We start from the raw sequence: 20,540 nt of genomic DNA, 5'->3' as shown, positions 1-20,540 counted from the left end.
AAATTGATTTGGGTATTTCCCTTCTCCTACCTGGAAGGCTAGAGCTGGCCAGAGTTGGATATTTCCTTTCCCCTGGGTAGATTAGGTTCTGATAAAACGCAGAAGGTTAGGCTCTGATAAAATAGTTTTTCCTGAGAAGTCCTCATTAAGAAGACCAGAATGCTCTGGCATATTTCAAAATGGTTCCTTTTTCCTCCCCTTGCAGAAGCAATTTTTCTCCAAAATTTACTCTGAGGATCTGGTAGAGCTTCTGGAAGTAAAACTCCTTCCAGAAGTGTGGGAGCACTCCTATGACTGGGTCCCCATGGAGTTTTTAACTCTCAAAGTCATACACACTGATCATCCAGCAATTTGCCAACTACTGTTTACATTGTTCTACCCTGGCACTTGTTCCTGTGGAGATTTCTGCTGATGGATTTCTGCTTCCATAAATTGTGACTCTCAATCTACCTGTCTGTCTCTTCAATATTTGGGGTAGTGGTTTGGACTGTGACCTCGGAATCTCTAACAGATCTAAGAAGAATTGTTGATTTTCCAGTTTGTTCAGCTTTTTACTTGTTTTTAGGATGAAGCGGTAACTCCTAAACAGCTTACACACTGTTTTCCAAACCCTCAATCTCAACTAAGTTTCTTTTTATTTTTAATCTGGATACCCAGTTATTACATTATTTGTTGAAAATATTTTCCTTTACCACTGGATTGCTTAAGTCACTTTGCTGAAAATCAAATCACCATACAAATATGGGTCTATTTCTGAGATTTCTATTCTGTTCCATTATCAGTCTTTTTCTCTGTCCCATGCTGTCTTGATATGCAGAATTATAGTAAGGCTTTAAATCATCCAATTTTGTTCTTCTTGAAGAGTGCCTTAAGTATTTTAAATTGTTTTGCATTGCCATATATATTTCAGAATCATTTGTAGATTTTACAAATAAATATGCTAAGATTATGGTTGGGATTGCATTGAATCTATACATCAATTTTGGGAGAATTAACATCTTAAAAATACTGGGTCTTCCAATTCATGAACATGGGGTATCTCTTTATGTAGGTCTTCTTAATTTCTGTCAACAATGTTTTGTTGTTTTCAGTGCAGAGATCTCATACATTTACTGTTTAATTCATCCTTAAGTATTATGTGTATTGTGACATGATTGCAAATGCAGTTTTTTAATATTTTATTTTCCAACTGTTTACTGCTAGTATGTAAAAGTACAATAGGTTGTTTTTTTCTGTTGTCTGTGTTTTTTTCCCTATCAGGCTTGTATCCTGCATCACTCTCAAATTTAACTATTATATCTGGTATTTTTTGTATATTCCTTAGAATATTCTATACAAATAATCATATCATCTGTGAATTAAAGGCAATTTTATTTCTTCCTATCTGATCCTTACATCTTAAAATTTTTATTCTTTGTCTTATTCCAATGACTAGGACTTCCAACCAATGTTGAATACAAAGGGTGACTGTGGGTATTTTTGCCTTGTTTCCAATATTTGGGAGAAAATGTTCAATATTTTGGCAATGTGTATGATATTAGCTGTATATTTTTACATGTATCCTCTATCAGATTAAGGAAATCCCCTTTTATTCCTAGTTTGCTGGGAATGTTTATCATAAATTGGTGATGAATTTTCTCTAATGTTTTCTCTGCATTTATTGAAATAATTTTTATTTTGTTAATATAGTAATTTGTTAATATAGTTAATAAAATAGATTTTAAATGTTAAAATGGGTATTCCTAAGATAAACTGCTTAGTCAAGATTTAATGTGCTTTTTATGTTAATGTTTTGTTATGCTAATACTTCGTTATTAGCATATATACTTCATCTATAGTCACAAGGGATATTGTTCATTGGTTTCTTTCTTCTTTTTTTTCCCTTGCAGTGCCTTAGTCAGCCTTTCTACTAGTCTCATCATAATTTCGGAGAAACTTTTCCTCTTTTTCATGAAATGTTTAGTGTAATATTGGGTTATTTCTTCATTAATGTTTCTTAGAATTTATCAGTGAAACCCTCTGGGCCTGCAGTTTATTCCATGATAAAATTTTCTATAATAATTCAATCTACTTAAGAGATCTAGGGATATTGTTCATATTAAGTCACTGAGCTGCTGTGAATCTATAAATTTTTGTCTTTCACAATTTCAGCCACTATTTCTCCCTCCTCCTCTTCTGCCTCCTCCTTCTTCCTGCCATATTTTCTCCTTTCTCTCCTTAGGGGTACCAATTACACATATATTAGAACTAATAATATTATTCTATAAGCCCCAGAGTCTCTTTTATGTTTTAAAAATCTTTTTCTCTATATTCTTTAGATAATTGCCTTCACCCAGTTGAGTCTCACTGATTATTTTCCTTGAAATATCCATTATATTATTAAGTGACATTTTTATTGAGGATGTTGTATTTTCAGCTCCAGAATTTCTATTTGTTTTTCCTTTTGAATGTTTTTATCTCTATGATTTGATTTCTTACCTTTTTAGTCATTGTGAGCATATTTTTCTTTACCTTAATTTGCCTCATTGAGTAACTCCTTAAAGTCTTTCTATGCTAATTTCAACATTTGGGTTATCTTGGTATTGGTATCTGCTAATTGTCCTTTCTCTTGAGAAAGGGTCATATTTTCCGATTTTTCATATGTTGAGTGATTTGGGGTTATATACTGGACACTGGAAATGATATGATGTGGATTCTATTATATTTCTCTGGCTAATTAATTTGATTGGATTCAAAGTACAAATTCTTCAGTAGCTCAGATCTCAGCTCAGTTATTTTATCTTTAGCTAGGGTCTGTTCCACACATGCATGTTTCAGTGGTTAGCCATATAATTAGGCAGAGCTTGTCAGGAAAACTTGGGACTACAATATTCTGATTCTTCACTTTCCAGAGCTGACCTTCACTTTCCAATGGTTAAAGTCATCACTCTGTATTTTGGTGTTTCAGACTAGAAAGCCTGTGGTTTCATCAGAGTTTCAGTCACTGCAGATGGCTGCTTACTGTAGTCTACACCTTCCTTCATAGACACAAATTGCCATTGTTCCAGAGACCTCATCTACATAAGACAATGGCTGGCATATGAAAAAAGGCATCTCTTTATTTATCAGTAACGTTGCCAGAAGTCTTCCCTTATTCCAGAACTATGTCACATGCCCATCCTAAAACCAATCACCAACAAAAACAATAGTATATAGTGAGTTATATGGCCCTGAAGAGGAGGGTGGATTTACCAAATAAATTAGCAACAATGTCACAAAGAGAAAGGCTGGCAATAGTTCTTGGATTGGCAGCCAGTAGTGTCTGCTACATAAATCTCAGCATTGCGAATGCATTGCAAAATACCAGGAGACATTTTTCACATAGACTAACACAGGAATGATGGACCCCAGAATTGTGCAATGTGGCACTGTTAAAATTAATTACTAGATAATTTTATGAAAATGGGATTGGGAAATTCATAAAGTGAAAATCAGTTTTATTTCCAGATAATGGAAGAACCACTTAAATGGAAGTGAGATTAGCGTTGATTAAGAATTCAATGTATGAACCCCCTAAGCATGGATATATAAGAAATAAGGAGAGCATTCTAAGGGGAAAGTACCCAGAGTAGTATAGAATCATACTGAGAAAATCATTAGACTAAGATTTTATTAAAACTCTAAGTTTTCCCAAAATAAATAAAGCAAAACAAAATCATATTAAAAACAAAAACCACAAAGTGATGATAAAAGAAAACTTCTGTGTTTAAAGAAGTATCCTAGAGGAGACAGGACCAAAATATGCAAGGTTGAAGTCCAGTTAGTGCAATAGTGAGATAGGTATTAAAACTTAAGTCATCTTTCCACAGATGACAGGGAAGGTCAAGGATTATTTTCTTGGGGTAAATTCCTAGAAATCACCTGATGAAAGAGTTCATCAAAACCTATGGGACGCAGCAAAAGCAGTTCTAAGAGGGAAGTTTACAGCAATACAATCCTACCTTAAGAAACAGGAAACATCTCAAATAAACAATCTAACCTTGCACCTAAAGCAATTAGAGAAAGTAGAACAAAAAAACCCCAAGGTGAGCAGAAGGAAAGAAATCATAAAGATCAGATCAGAAATACATGAAGAAGAAATGAAGGAAACGATAGGAAAGATCAATAAAACTAGAAGCTGGTTCTTTGAGAAGATAAACAAAATTGATAAACCATTAGCCAGACTCATCAAGAAAAAAAGGGAGAAGACTCAAATCAATAGAATTAGAAATGAAAAAGGAGAAGTAACTACTGACACTGCAGAAATACAAAAGATCAGGAGAGATTACTACAAGCAACGCTATGCCAATAAAATGGACAACATAGAAGAAATGGACAAATTCTTAGAAATGCACAACCTGCCAAGACTGAACCAGGAAGAAATATAAAATAAGAACAGACCAATCACAAACACTGAAATTCAGACTGTGATTAAAAATCTTCCAACAAACAAAAGCCCAGGATCAGATGGCTTCACAGACGAATTCAATCAAACATTTAGAGAAGAGCTAACACCTATCCTTCTCAAACTCTTCCAAAATATAGCAGAGGGAGGAACACTCCCAAACTCATTCTACGAGGCCACCATCACCCTGATACCAAAACCAGACAAGGATGTCACAAAGAAAGAAAACTACAGGCCAATATCACTGATGAACACAGATGCAAAAATCCTTAACAAAATACCAGCAAACAGAATCCAACAGCAGATTAAAAGGATCATACACCATGATCAAGTGGGGTTTATTCCAGGAATGCGAGGATTCTTCAATATATGCAAATCAATCAACGTGATACACCATATTAACAAATTGAAGGAGAAAAACCATATGATCATCTCAATAGATGCAGAGAAAGCTTTCGACAAAATTCAACACCCATTTATGATAAAAACCCTGCAGAAAGTAGGCACAGAGTGAACTTTCCTCAACATAATAAAGGTCATATATGACAAACCTACAGCCAACATCGTCCTCAATGGTGAAAAACTGAAAGCATTTCCACGAAGACAGCAACAAGACAAGGTTGCCCACTCTCACCACTCTTATTCAACATAGTTTTGGAAGTTTTAGCCACAGCAATCAGAGAAGAAAAAGAAATAAAAGGAATCCAAGTCGGAAAAGAAGAAGTAAAGCTGTCACTGTTTTCAGATGACATGATACTATACACAGAGAATTGTAAAGATGTTACCAGAAAACTACTAGAGCTAATCAATGAATTTGGTAAAGTAGCAGAATACAAAATTAATGCACACAAATCTCTTGCATTCCTATACACTAATGATAAAAATTTGAAAGTGAAATTAAGAAAACACTCCCACTTACCATTGTAACAAAAAGAACAAAATATCCAGTAATAAACCTACCTAAGGAGACAAAAGACCTGTATGCAGAAAATTATAAGACACTGATGAAAGAAATTTAAAATGATACAAATAGATGGAGAGATATACCATGTTCTTGGATTGGAAGAATCAACATTGTGAAAATGACTCTACTACCCAAAGCAATCTACAGATTCAATGCAATCCCTATCAATGTACCACTGGCATTTTTCACAGAACTAGAACAAAAAATTTCACAATTTGTATGGCAACACAAAAGACCCCGAATAGCCAAAGCAATCTTGTGAATGAAAAACGGAGCTGGAGGAATCAGGCTCCCTGACTTCAGACTGTACTACAAAGCTACAGTAATCAAGACAGTATGGTACTGGCACTAAAACAGAAACATAGATCAACGGAACAGGATAGAAAGCCCAGAGATAAACCCATGCATATATGGTCATCTTATCTTTGATAAAGGAGGCAGGAATGTACAGTGGAGAAAGGACAGCCTCTTCAATAAGTGGTGCTGGGAAAACTTGACAGGTACATGTAAAAGTATGAGATTAGAACACTCCCTAAGACCATACACAAAAATAAGCTCAAAATGAATTAAAGTCCTAAATGTAAGGCCAGAAACTATCAAACTCTTAGAGGAAAACATAGGCAGAACACTCTATGACATCAATCACAGAAACATCCTTTTTGACCCACCTCCTAGAGAAATGGAAATAAAAACAAAAATAAGAAAATGGGACCTAATGAAACTTAAAAGCTTTTGCACAGCAAAGGAAACCATGAACAAGACCAAAAGACAAGCCTCAGAATGGGAGAATATATTTGCAAATGAAGCAACTGACAAAGGATTAATCTCCAAAATTTACAAGCAGCTCATGCAGCTCAATATCAAAAAAACAAACAATCCAATCCAAAAATGGGCAGAAGACCTAAATAATTTCTCCAAAGAAGATATACAGATTGCCAACAAACACATGAAAGAATGCTCAAAATCATTAGAGAAATGCAAATCAAAACTACAATGAGATATCATCTCACACCGGTCAGAATGGCCATCATTAAAAAATCTAGAAACAACAAATGCTGCAGAGAATATGGAGAAAAGGGAACACTCTTGCACTGCTGGTGGGAATGTAAATTGATACAGCCACTATGGAGAACAGTATGGAGGTTCCTTAAAAAACTACAAATAGAACTACCATACGACCCAGCAATCCCACTACTGGGCATATACCCTGAGAAAACGATAATTCAAAAAGAGTCATGTACCAAAATGTTCATTGCAGCTCTATTTACAATAGCCCGGAGATGGAAGCAACCTAAGTGTCCATCAGCAGATGAATGGATAAAGATGTGGCACATATATACAATGGAATATTACTCAGCCATAAAAGGAAACGAAACTGAGTTATTTGTAGTGAGGTGGGTGGACCTAGAGTCTGTCATACAGAGTGAAGTAAGTCAGAAAGAGAAAAACAAATATCATATGCTAACACATATATATGGAATCTAAGAAAAAAAAAAACAGGCCATGAAGAAACTAGGGGTAAGACGGGAATAAAGACACAGACCTACTAGACAATGGACTTCAAGATATGGGGAGGGGGAAGGGGAAGGTGTGACAAAGCAAGAGAGTGGCATGGACATATATACACTACCAAACGTAAAATAGATAGCTAGTGGGAAGCAGCCGCATAGCACAGGGAGATCAGCTTGGTGCTTTGTGACCTCCTAGAGGGGTGGGATAGGGAGGGTGGCAGGGAGGGAGACGCAAGAGGGAAGAGATATAGGAACCTATGTATATGTATAACTGGTTCACTTTGTTATGAAGCAGAAACTAACACACCATTGTAAAGCAATTATACTCCAATAAAGATGTTAAAAAATAAAACAAAATTAAAAAAAATAGAGTTCATCATTTTTCTGCTCGTTCATGTAGTGTTTTGATAATTTGTTTTCAATTAATTTCTATTGGCTGAGAACGTTTAACTGTAGATTATTTCAGTATCATTGAGGACTCTAAAATATAATTATAAATAAGTAATCAAACAGATTTGTCTTATGCCATCAGGGTCACCTATGGTTACTCTTGATTTCTTATCTTTAATCAAGTGCCATGGACTTGACTTCCAACCCCTTCCCATCCTAAGTAACTAGATTTATGCCAAAGTCTTTTTTATAGTAACTTGTATAAGATTTTTTAAAAAAATCCATTTAGTCAGAGTTCCCCTTTATCTACATTTGCATTTACTCACTACATTTCTCACTCTATTACTTATCTTTCTAAAAACAAAAATTTTACATTACATTTGCTTCAAAAGATGGGTATAAGAGAAAAGAATATTGGAAAGTTGCAGCACGCAGCTTCTACAGGTTCTGTCACTAATTAGCTGGATAATCTTGGGCAAGTAATTTTTCCTTTCTGGACCATAGTTGCCTCCTGTGCAACTGTAAGGAGAAAAATGAAAATAGAGTATGATAGTAAATGGGCATTCAGTTCTATCATTCCATGATTCCACAAATAATTCAAGTGACAAGATCAGACTCTCAATGTTAAATGCTATTTGTTCCTACTAGTGCCATATGCAGTACTGGTAAAATACATCCTTCATTATTCTGGGTCTCACATGTTAGATAATTTTAGAGCCAAAGGGTATCTACTCTTTTACCTAAATATTAGTGCTAGGCCTCAAAATTATTAGTGTTAGAACTATAATCTAGATTTCCTAATTTCCAGGGCTAGTGCCCTTCCCTCTTTTCCTATTCACCTGCAAATGTAATAATTGTAATGATTACACTTATAAATATAATAATATACAAAAGCCTGACAAATATTCTGAGTTATTCTTTCCCCCCACATGAACAACTGTAGAAGATACTATTAGAAGAGATAATTAAAACACAGATTAACAAGCATTTGCCATTCTTCATCTAACTTGCATCTGGACAGACTTGGGCAGTCTCCAGCAATGTGAAAGTATAGAAAGTGAAGGCTGAGAAACTCCATATTTTCCTATAAGAGACAGTTCCAAGAAATACACCTCTGTCAGAAAATAAACCCAAAATAATATTCAACAGCGTGTAGCACACACAACATCTGCTGAGGCAAAGACTGATTTGAGTTTCCATGTATCGCCCAGTTTCAAACACATTACTTTCTCATTTTATAAAAGATTTTCTCCCTTTTAAACAAAAGCATGTTACTATTACTAACTTCGATAATATCCATACAACAGTGCTGAAAGTAAAACATTACAAGAGAAGAGTGATGACTTATGTTAGGGTTCTTAAAGTGGTTTTGCTTTTAAAAAATGTGCACCAAAGGAGCAACCACTCCCTCCTGTCATGCTCCTACCTAAGCTTCCAGCCTCCTCCACTGAACCTTACACACCTTTAGAATTGAGAACAGTGCCTCGTCTACTTCTCTCCACCAAAAGAGGAAAGTGCCAAGGCTCAGGCTCTTGGTCTTACAGCTGCTTTGATGAAAGGCAGGGATCTGGATCAGAACCCCCTCCATCTGCATGCCAGCAGAGTGGCTGGGCTCTCTCCATCCCCCACCACTGGGCCCTAGGAGGGAACAGCCTGTGTGACAAAATATTTCACCTTCCCTTCATCCCTTCTTAATAGTAATTTACTTCCAGATTCTGCTCTTTCCTGATGGAAGTTAGAGGGTACAGAGCTTTTTCTTTCTCCACCTACCAACATAATGTCAGGCACAGATTTCCAATTTTCCCTAATAGTCACTCAGCAGAATAGCTTTGGAAAATCTACTTAGTGATAAAGACAATTCAAACAGGAAAAAATGGATTCCTTCCAAGTGACAGAAGCAAATATCCTCAAGACAAAAAATGATGTAAATGAAACTGGCTCCCAAAACTTTATACAGCAATTAATTTCTTCCTAAAACATCTATCTGCTGTCATGTGGATATAGCCTTGTGTATTTTCAGTAGGCCTAAAAGGGTAGTGTTTATCAATAAAATGTTCTTACGTACCAAAACTAATTATACTTTATGTTGCTAAATCTGAAAATTGCTTTATTAAAAAGAAATCTGAGGTTTCTGTCTTTACCAAATATGTGGCTTTCTTGCTGTCTGTATTTCATTTCCCTTGCTTATTTACCAAAAGATAAACTAGTCACTTTTTCCCACTGGCTTTGCTTAGTTATAAATTTTTTTAACATCACAGTCAATTTTATTTTGCATTTTGATAATGGGAGATCCTGTCCTTAGGTGTTCCATCTTTGTTCTAATTTAAAGTTTTACTTAATTTAAAAGTACATTAACAAAAATTCATCTGACAAACTCAAAATACAAAAGCAAAGTTGAAAATGACAGCAGTTTGTTACCTAAATTCTAATTCTTAAGCAGTGAGTAAATAGGGATTTTTTACCCCCATGGCCCCCTTTGTTCTCTGAAAAAATGAGATTGGGGTCTTGTGTTAAGAATCCTCACCAAAGGAAGTTCCAGTTGCTCACTGGGAATGTCCTCAAATAGTTTGAAATTTTTTTTCTCCACTAATTATGTAGAATCTATGTGCAGCCATCAGCCTTCAATTCCTAAGCAAGATAAACAAATTATTTTTTATCTTGGCACAAAATTAGCTCAGAAGTCAGGTCTCTGCCCCCAAGGGATAAAAGGAGAAGGGCAACTTAACACATAAAGCCCATCCCCCAAGTTACAGGAAAAGGCTCTCTTTACCGTTACTGCTGCAATATCAATAATGAAGCAGAAGAAGCAGTTGTGCAGAACAAATGTCTGCATTTAGAAAAGGAATAAAGAAGCAGAGGACATGCTTTCATTTGAGCCTACATTCAGAACCCTGAACTTTCTGGAAGAAATAATAAAATGAGGTATCTAAAAAAGAAAACTACAAAAAGACATCATTACAAAGTTCCACTGCTGTTACCCACTGGATCTTCCCAACAGATACCCCCAAACTTTGCTAACTGGCATTTCTGAGGTTCAAAGTACTCAATCTGTGTACCCAGTGTTTTTCTATTCACAGGATTGTGTGGGAATCCTGCCATTTGGGCAGGTTACTCCACCTCCCTGGACTTCAACGTGTACTTCTAAGGTCAATACTCCTTTCTACTTCCTCTGCTATCTTATTCATTGATGACAAAGAACTCACAGTTTGTCTACAGTTTCTATTACTGTAACATTTAACTTTCTTTGATAAACCAAATGTTCATAGTTGCCTTCCAATTACAATAGACTACTTTCTCTGTTCCACTAAGTAATTCTTTTGCTAGTTTTATTTCTGTCAGTCTAGAAGTTGACCTCTAAAACAGAGAGCATCCAGTACTAATTTGTATAAATAACAAAAATCTGTTATAGGTAAATATTGAACTAGTGCAAAAGTTGTTTATGTATTTGGAGGAAGGTGGTCAAAAGGGTTACAAAATAAATAAGTAGTAGGGATGTAATGCCCAACATGATGACTATAGCTAACACTGTATAATATACAGGGAAGTTGATAAGAGAGTAGATCCTAAGAGTTCTCATCCCAAGGAGAAATTTTTTTTTCTTTTTCTTTTCTTTTTGTTTTATCTATATGATATGATGGATGTTAACTAAACCTGTTGTGGTAATCATTTCACAATATATGTAGATCAAATCATCATGCTGTATATCTTAAATTTATACAGAGATGCGTGTCAATTATTTCTCAATAAAACTGGAATAAAAGAGAAAATAATGAAAATGAGCCACTGTAATTTTTGGCCATCTTCCTAATTCAAGCTTTGGAGTTAAAAAAATTATTTTTCAATCAATTCTAAATGATCTGACAGGCTTTATTTTTCAATAATTCAAAACAAAACTAGATAGCTAACAAGAAGTGCTTAAAGGTGTGTGTGTGTGTGTGTGTGTGTGTGTGTGTGTGTGTGTGTGTGTAATGATAGGAATGAGGGAATGGGTAAGGTGATTTTCCACAATTAAGTTTCTAATTGCAGAAAATATGAGATTAAAATATTTCTCATATATATTTTCCTATTTTTTAACCATGGCAAATATAGGTAAAACCAATACGAGATAAATACATAAATCCAGAAAATGTAATGCTATAAAGTAGGAAGAGCATACCCTAATCCATGCACAAATGAGTATAATTTTGGTTAAAGACAAAATAATATTTCTTTCTCACAAGTTAGCCAAAGAAATATTTCTAAGTCCTTTTTCTCTCTGCCCATAAAATTTAAATATATCAAACAAAATTATCCAAACCTCCACTGATAACTGAAATAGGAACATAAAAGCCAGAATGGCAGAGACAAGAAGAAGCCCTTATAGATTCTTGATTAATTTTAAAATGACATATTTTGAACTATTATTCCAAGAGCAATCTGTTTACCCCTTAGCTAGGATTTATGTAGACGCTTTCCTAATTCGGGGGTAACTTCATATGTTAACCACAGGGACTTGCTCTTCTAAAGGCACGCATTGGAATAAACCCTGAGAATTCTCCAAACAGCATGCTAAATGCCCTGGAGATTCTGAAATGTTCCTTTTCTCCCTCCCTGTCCCACAGCCTCAGCAGGGGCCACTGTTGTTCTTGCAAGGAGATTACATCCATTAAGTATGTGAAAGCTGAAATTCTTGCAATTTGCTATTTTAGTGCATACGTACTGGCTCATCACTGTCATCCTGAACAGCTTGCTTCATCTTCCCAGGCCTTTTCTCTTCTTCTTTTTTCACCTATAAAGAACTAAGGAAGTTAAAAGTCTTTTCCAGCTATAAAGCTTTATCATTGTTCAGGGTGATAAAGTGAGAGGATAAAAGTGAAATCCTTGATCTGCGCTCCATATATTCTAGGCTATATTGATTTCTATAACAAATTATACTTCTGTCAAATTTGTGGAATTGTCTGAAAGGTGGTCAGCTCACAAAATTATCTGTATATGTATTTAATTTGGGGAGTTTTGGTACCATAACCAGCTTTTATGCCCAACTGTATATTTCAAGCCTGCCTACATCTCTGTTCTTAAAGATTTGTTTTTATATAAAAACAAAGTAGGCCAGAAAATAATACTGTTAATTCCCCTCCTTCCTTTCTTTACTAAACTATAAGCAAAGGTCAGTTAGTACAACAAATTTACTCACAAAAAATTCATGATTTTTAAAGATTAGTAAAGATTTAAATTAGGAAACAGTTAAATTTTCATACCAAACTAAAAAGAAGAAAGCTAATTTTAATATAGAGCTTTTTATAGCTTTCCACAAATACATATCCTTTTTATGAACACAACTTCTACTTTACTGAATTCCTTTTCTAAATTTATTTATGTAAAAGTGTTCTATTGCACATTTGGTAACCAAAATGTTCTACTCTTTAATTTTGTACTTCAAAATCATTCGCCAAATCAAAAAACTTCCACGATAATCAATCAAAACTTAATACTAGATTCTACACTTCTTGAGGGCAAATGACATGTGTCGCTATCTTTCGTACAGCTCAAGGAATATAGCACGTCAAGCAAGCACTAGATGCTCCCCAAGGTACTTTGTATTAAATTACACTCCCCTGTGGAGTTTTGCATATATACAAAATGTATTTTATTATACGCTGGTTATCAGAATATATATACCGTAGTTGGTGTCCTGACTAGGACACAAAATTTACCCTCATTGCTTCATGTGAAGAGACTTGAACAAAATTACTAGTTGTAGAGGTGTATGTATGTGAAAGGAAAGAGCAAAGGATGACACAGATTAGCAATAGAGAGGAACTGTTACCACTCCTTGCACTTCAGGGCTGAGGGGAGGAAATATTGTAGGAACTCCAGTGGTAGCTGGAGCCCTGGAGGAGAGGATCTGGAGGGACACAGCCACTCCTAGAAAAGTGATACTGAAACAAAGAGGAGGAGAGGAAGAAATACCCAGAAGTTCTCTAATCTTCTGAAGATCCCATTCTCCCACTGCCAAAACCAACTGCAAGTCATCCATCCATCCATCCAAGGGACACTAGTGATGCACAGATGTCAGAACAGAGCTGAGCAGAAAAGGGCAGAAAATCGGTCTGGGGACCAACCCAAGAAAAACCAGCACTGTGCATATTGCATTCCTCCAAAACAATAATATTTCTGTTAATACTAATTTGTAATATTCTATGAATACTAATTCATTGATAATAAATCTTTGTCAAAGTCTATTTATCAGAGAAAAATTTGTCAAATAGGGAGAACGGATGTTAGGTCAAATTATATTTGATGATGTGTATGTTTTAATGGGAAGCACACGGCAGCAGATAGATTAGGGAACTCTTAGCGGGAAATAATTAACATAATGAGCTAGAAAACACAAAATGTGCATCCAGGAGTCTGAGAACAGAAGGAAAAGAAACCGAGTCAGGTTCAGTTAGCAGAAAGGACGTAGCCCAAATCCCCAGAGTGCAGGAGAAACTGTAGGGGTTGTGCCAGGGCCATAAAGCCGTCAAAGATCGAGTCTTGCTCCTTCATGAAGCTGAGAATAGAGTTCAGGGTTTCCTTCAGCTCTTCCTGTAAGGAGTAGAACAACCAGAAAGAAATTTCAGGGGCTCTTCTTTTTCTTCTCAATCTCTCCATTTGCTGTCTGAGTCCTAAGATAACCCTGTTTTGTCCATCAATAATAAAGTGCCTAAAATCATTCATTTGTTCATTCATTCATTCATTCATGCTCTTTGAAAGGTAAATTGCTCTCATTTATTGTAAAATCCTGCAAAATGTACAATGTCCAGCTAGCACACAATAGGTATCAATAAACATTAGTTGAATAAAAACCAATTAGTGAATGGATGGAGAAATGAAGATACTACAAATGTCTGTTGTTATAAAGCATTGCAACTTTAAAGAAAACACTACGACCCGCCAATTAATTCACAAACATAAATGACTGAGATCAAAATGTTTAAAATTTTGATCTAGGATACAGGACTAAGAAACCTAGAGAGCTTGAAGCGAAAGGAGGCACATTTCGACAAAGGGACAGCTGAGAACACAGAAAACAAACAGAACTCTTCAGAGACTTCACAGCTTTGTCAAGGGAAGGTTCTGTTTACCATCAGCTGGAAGGAGACAAACAGCAGCTTTGTGGAAATATGTTTGTTGTGTTTGGTGCCAAGATGCAGAGTTCAGTTTCCAGGAATTTTTGGTGATTTATTATATGATTTAAACATCCTTATATAGAATATTTTTTCCTTCAAAAATTCCTTTTCACCATCTTAGCCATTTCTCCTTCTCAATAAGAGATCATTAAATCTGTCTGAGAGCTAGGGAATAGGAAATTTACATTAGTTTCAAACTTTGTAAAAAATTGTTTAATCCAATACCTATGCTCTGAAATATCATACTGCTTTATGGAAACTTAATAGTAGAATACAGAAAACAGAATCAAATTATAAATCTACTTTTCTAGAAGTTGCCATAAATTTTCTGGAGGATAACTTATAAATTAGATTATATATTTTTAAAAATCCTTGAATATTCTGGAAATATGTATATACATTGCTTTCCAATTGTGTTCATTTCACAGGATTTGATAAAATAGCCCCCTTTGCCAAATAAATCTCAATATTTATTTGGCTAGTCAACTGGTACTTAATAATTCAACACTAAATTATTTTATTACTTTTCTCTGGCTAATCTACTGTAACAAAGAAATATTGGTTTTCCATAAGTAAAGCCTCCTAACCCTTTTTATCATTTCCCCGCTGGCATCTCAGACATTAGAGTGATGAGTGGTCAATGATAAGGAGAAGAGGAGCAGAGAGGGGAAAAGAGAAAATAGACAAGACAGGTGTTACCAAAAAATTAAGCCAATAGCCCATAACCTAGTACCTGAGTTCCAAACTCTGTTCTACCACTGAGTGACTTGGGCATCAGTTGTTCATTCACCTATGAAATGAATGAGTTAGATTCAATTATTGCTAAGAGTCCCATTGGCTCTGCAGTATTACACTACTCTCCATGAGGTAAGACCTCTTTTCCTTTCATTTGAAACCCCTAGTTAAAAACCAGTAAGATATCACTATTTTATTTTCCCCCAGATATTATGACTATTAGCATCATCTCTAGTTGCATCCTGGTAAGATCACAAGCCCCAACAAAGCCTTAAAACTGGCATCTTCCGTATCCCAAAGAAAAAACGAGCTGGAGTACATACTCATAAAGGCTGCACTGCACACTTCAAAAATGAGGCCTGCACATGTCTACTTTGTAGAACAGCCTGGCTGACTTTTGACCTGACTTAGTATTATTTAAAGCAGCTTACCGACACTGCCAATAACATCGCACATAATAGAACACACATCTTGTAAGTGAACCACAGATAGTGCCAGGCAACATAAAGAATCCAACTGCTTCAACAGAATAGCTACTGAAGGATCTGGAAGCAAATACACAAACTGCTTCTCTGAGGTCAAATAACCACGTTTTAGGATTCTTCAATGGCTGCTGCCATAGTCTTGCTTTTAAAAGCCTCAATAATTTCTCAAGACATCGTGTTTAACAAAAGGCCACATCTATTTCCCCCAGTAAAGATTTAGCCTAACATTACTGGATATGTTTAGGGCATAGAAATAAAGCATGCCTTCCAGAGGCTGGAAAGAAGAGAAAAACTGCCTTTTAGAATTAGTAGGTACCATTCTAATCTGAAGCTTGTACTGTCCTTTTCAATCGTTGCAGAGAAACAATTAATAAAGGAATCCATTAAGACCTGATTATTGCTGCTAAAAAAGAAAGGTAGAATTTCAGTCCTTTGAAGTAACTGAGAATGATTCAGGCCTCATTACAGAGATATAATCTACATTCATACATTTATGTTAGTGATTCAAATCTATTGGGAGAGATTGAATTCCGTTAAATAGTGCATCTTTCCTGTGGAACTTTTCTCAGGCTTTCTCGGGCTAACCTAAGAGGTGACCTAACAATGCAAAGCAGTGGAGTATTTAGGGATTCAACTGTGCTATAAAAGAAAGGCTGTACAGAAAAGAGAAAGAAGAATGAGATATAATCTAAAAAGCTATGTCAGCTTTTCCTTTGGGCTGTTTTGTAAATGCCCTTCCTGTCATCACGCTGTACAGAAGAGAGGCGAAAGGGCTCTAGAACTTTTAAACACTGCACCTGCTGCAAGCAGATTTTAATATGGAAGTTTTAAAGATGTATTTTTCCCATTTAGGACAGAATAAAAACACAAAACCTCTAACTTAAATGTCTGAACAGCTTCTTCTACTGGAGAAGAAAGTTGGTAGATGTGTGTGTGTGTGAAAGAGAGACGAGAGTGTGTATGTGTGAGAGAGAGAGACAGAGACAGAGAGAGACAGAGAGACTACTTTCGAGGTTTGGGGTGGGGCGTTGTCTATTGTGAGTTAAAAGAATTGAAAGGATCTCAAGCTGGCACCAATACTGTTGGTGCCCAGTGCAGAGAAACCTCAAAATAATAACTTCATGTGTTTTGTAACTTTTCATGGCAGGATTTTTATTGTACAGTTTCATCAAACATATTTTTATTTTCAAAAAAATATGTAGGTTTAATTACTTGTCAATTCAAACATTTGGATTCTGCTGAACAACTGGGCTGAAACTATTTCCTTAGAAACACTACACTCTTTTTTAGGCATTTTTCAGCTCAGGTATAAAACAATGAACTAGAAAATTGAAATTAGCACTGTGAGTTTATTTTTAAATATCCATGCTTTAATGAAAGAACCAGACTTGTTTGACATATGCTCTTTATTTTCTTAACTCTCCAATTAATAGCTACAGAAATCAGAGCTAATTACATTGAATATAAAAATCTACTGTGTTTACCACATTGTCAAAGTCTTCTGAATAAGCATTGCAATGGTTTATAAATAATGCAGTTAAAATCCTGATTCTAGTATTAAAGTGTTCTGTTTCAAAGGCTCTGAATGCACAGGAAACTATAAGAGCACGGTGTAAAGTCATTTTTCAAGTCACCAAACAACATAATTAGGCAATATTCCTAAAGCCCATTTCCAAAGGTAGATTTTTAAATTTCTTTGTCTTTTCTCCTGTTCAATGAAGACTGAGACCAAATGCACATTGCAGGGACTCTGGTTTGTAGTATATACACAAGCTCGCCTGATTAGTTCCCTCCGAATTACAGTTGCAGAGGTCAAACTCCCAAGTTCACCTTGAAGTGATTCACCCTCTTAGGATAGCTGCCTAAAAATTAGGTTGAACCATATGAAACTGCCACTTCTGAAGGTCAAAACCCATAAAATATTGGCAATTTCACATGCTTCAACATAACACACAGGTCCAACTGCCTTACAGAACATAAATACTTTATACCAATACATCTTCAGTCACTTCTTCCAGTCAGGCTGTCCCTAGTTTAGAGTAATTCTTAAAGAGACTCTCTAGGAATTCTTACTCAGATTGGAACGGATTATCACAGTATCTCCTTCTTTGTGCCTCTTAATCCTTGGCAAAGGCTGCCTAGCCAGGGACTTGATTCTGTCTGTACCTGAGACATGAGCCAGTTTATTAGCAATGAAGGAGTTTCAGGGTGGTGAATGTGAAAAAGAGAGGGAGACGGGTGGTACAGTTATTTTATAAAATAGAGCCCTTTAAACATTAAAATTTGAAGACAGGAGAAAGAAAATACCTCTTGATGGCAAAGGAAATTGCCTAGGAAACAGCAGAATATTCGGCAAAATCGTATGGTTAAATCTTCGCAATCTCAATAAAGTGAGTTCGCTTTGAAGTGCACGCATTATTCTGTAAACGACCCTTGTTAGCTATCAGAAATCGGTCATTTCGGTCCCTGATTTCATTTGCGCCGAGAGAGGCGACTTTTAGGGGTGGTGATAAATCTCCCTGAGCTTAAAAGTCAGAGAGGGCCAAAGTGTGAACTTTTTACTTCAGCAAAGGAAGCGAGAAATCAGTGATTCATTAAAGCAGAGACCTCCTTGGAAGCTGGCAGAAGAGGAGGAAAGGAAGCTAATTATGTCTTCCTTTTCTTTGCTCGCTCCCACCAGTTTATAATCTACTGCCTTGGAGGGTTTATCCTCAGCATCTTCTGTTTTCTCCCTCAGCCCTCCCTTGCTTCTGCGAGCGAGGGGGGAAAAAAAAGTCAGCCAAACCCCAGGCTCCAGGTGGCTCTCAAGTACTTCACTGCCAAAAGGAAAAAATAAATTAAAAATCCTATACTGGAAAACAAGTGAGAAAGGGGCTCCCCAGAGGGGATTGGTTCAGACTGGAAGACAGCAAAATTCGGAAAGCGTGAGGATACTGCTCGCTCCGGTGACCAGCGCTGCGAGCACAAGGACGCTTTCGCAGCAATTAGCCCAAGCTGGAGGCGCTGGCGGAGCCTGCAGGCTGCGGCGGCCCGGGTGGCGAGGAAAGGACCCGCAGCCCCCGAGCTCCAGGCAGAGGCATCGCGCTCCCTTCTCCTCGCTCCCCTGCTCTCCCCACTCCCTGCCCCCTCCCCTCCCTCTCCTCGGAGTTCCCAGCAGCCGAGGGTTTCAGATGTCCCACCGCCGTTTGACCCCCTTTCCCCCCGCCCGCCCCCCGTTTCTCCACCCCTGCAAATGAGGTTTGGCCAGCAGAGGCAGAGCCCACCTCTGGCTTAGAATCACTGACATTTAGACTCCAGGCTTCAACCTGTTTACAAGCGGGCTTTCCAAAGGAAGGGGGGCGGTGGGGGGAGGGAAATAGGGCCAAACAAAACACCAACCGTCATCCCCTCCAAACAAGAAGTGACTTTCTGGAGGCTTCAAATCAACAGGCACCACCAAAAAGAGAAAGCAAGAGGGGGAAGAGAACAACGGCGACCGGGCAGCTGACTCCAGTTCTGACAACTCAAAGGGACTCACTTTTAGAACTGGCCAGCAAGCTGGGGCTGTGCAGAGAGGGACCAGAAGGTGCCAACCGCAGAAGGGCGCAGATACCTCCCCCAGCCTCCCACCCCAGACCCTTTGGGTTTTGTTCACCGTGCTGTCATCTGTTTTTCAGACCTTTTTCTGCATCTAACATGGTGAAGAAAGGAGTGAAGAAGAGAACAAAGTAACTCCCGGGGGAGCGAAGATCGAGGGTTACCCACACCACGACGGCCACCACCAGCTCCTGCTACTGCGGCCACCCACGTCCACATTCACCGGGAGACCGAGGGGCGCGCGGCAGCGGATCCGAGAAAGGAGCGAGAAGAGGCAGCCGGCCCTTCCGAGGAGTTATGGATGTTGGTGCTTTCACTTCTGGCCAGATCCGAGCCCAGAGGGAGCTAACCAGCGGCCGCCACCTCCAGCTGTCTCCTTGCCTCGCACCAGGTCTTACCGTTCCAGTATGTTCCTTCTGATGAGACAATTTCCAGTGCCGAGAGTTTCAGTACAATGTGGAAATGGATACTGACACATTGTGCCTCAGCCTTTCCCCACCTGCCCGGCTGCTGCTGCTGCTTCTTGTTGCTGTTCTTAGTGTCTTCCGTCCCTGTCACCTGCCAAGCCCTTGGTCAGGGCATGGTGTCACCAGAGGCCACCAACTCCTCTTCTTCCTCGTCCTTCTCCTCTCCTTCCAGTGCGGGGAGGCATGTGCGGAGCTACAATCACCTCCAAGGAGATGTCCGCTGGAGAAAGCTCTTCTCTTTCACCAAGTACTTTCTCAAGATTGAGAACGGGAAGGTCAGCGGTACCAAGAAGGAGAACTGCCCGTACAGTAAGTAACAAATGCGCGCTCCCCTCCTTCCAATTATCCACCCCACCCCACGGAGGGGGGGGGGGAATCTGTTCCAGATGTGGCCAGCTAAATATTTACGTCCCCAACTCCTGTAAAATGATTAAGTGGAATACTTTCACACTAAATCACCCCCCCCCCCGGTGTATACATTGCGCCGCCTAACCCCCTCCCCGTAGCGCGCTCCCTCCCACCCCCCACCCAGGCTCTTTGCCACCCTGCCCGCCCCGTCTCTGGCTTGTCACTCGCGGGACCACGCAGGGCGTCCAAGAGTTGTTGCAGTGCATAGATGCCCCTCTCTGTCTCCATCGCCCTTCCCCATCACCCCAAGGTCTCCTTTCCCTCCTTCTGGAAATGGCTCAAGTAAACACATTTTGTTCTTTTGGCTGGCAATCTTATTAAGAGTTTCAGAACAGTTTCCTCAAGCTGAAAATAATTATCCGCTGTCAATTATAGGGACTTTATGGGAACTTTATTTAAGAAAGAAAAGTCAATTTCACTCTCCCCCACC

At 37.9% G+C, this 20,540-nt stretch overlaps 1 protein-coding gene and 1 long non-coding RNA gene across 2 annotated transcripts in view; one reads left to right on the top strand and one right to left on the bottom strand.

Annotated features, from left to right (window-relative positions):
• The window catches only part of LOC114893338, a 196,541-nt gene extending 176,759 nt beyond the window's left edge, over positions 1-19,782 (bottom strand). Inside the window, exons 1-2 of the long non-coding RNA XR_003792864.1 lie at positions 19,634-19,782; positions 11,988-12,056 (exon numbers count right to left, since the gene is read on the bottom strand). This is a non-coding gene — a long non-coding RNA (uncharacterized LOC114893338). The remainder of the gene's footprint in view (positions 1-11,987; positions 12,057-19,633) is intronic.
• Positions 18,336-20,540, top strand: part of FGF10 (fibroblast growth factor 10) — an 82,376-nt gene continuing 80,171 nt past the window's right edge. The window contains exon 1 of the mRNA XM_029219055.1: positions 18,336-20,011. Coding sequence (XP_029074888.1) covers positions 19,690-20,011 — 322 coding nt within the window. The 5' untranslated portion in view covers positions 18,336-19,689. The remainder of the gene's footprint in view (positions 20,012-20,540) is intronic.

Source organism: Monodon monoceros, unplaced genomic scaffold, assembly GCF_005190385.1.
Source record: "Monodon monoceros isolate NGI ecotype Baffin Bay Population unplaced genomic scaffold, NGI_Narwhal_1 Super_Scaffold_12, whole genome shotgun sequence".
Lineage (NCBI taxonomy): Eukaryota > Metazoa > Chordata > Mammalia > Artiodactyla > Monodontidae > Monodon > Monodon monoceros.
The sequence above is the reverse complement of the archived record's forward strand: the minus strand, read 5'-3'. Positions and strand labels throughout refer to the sequence as shown.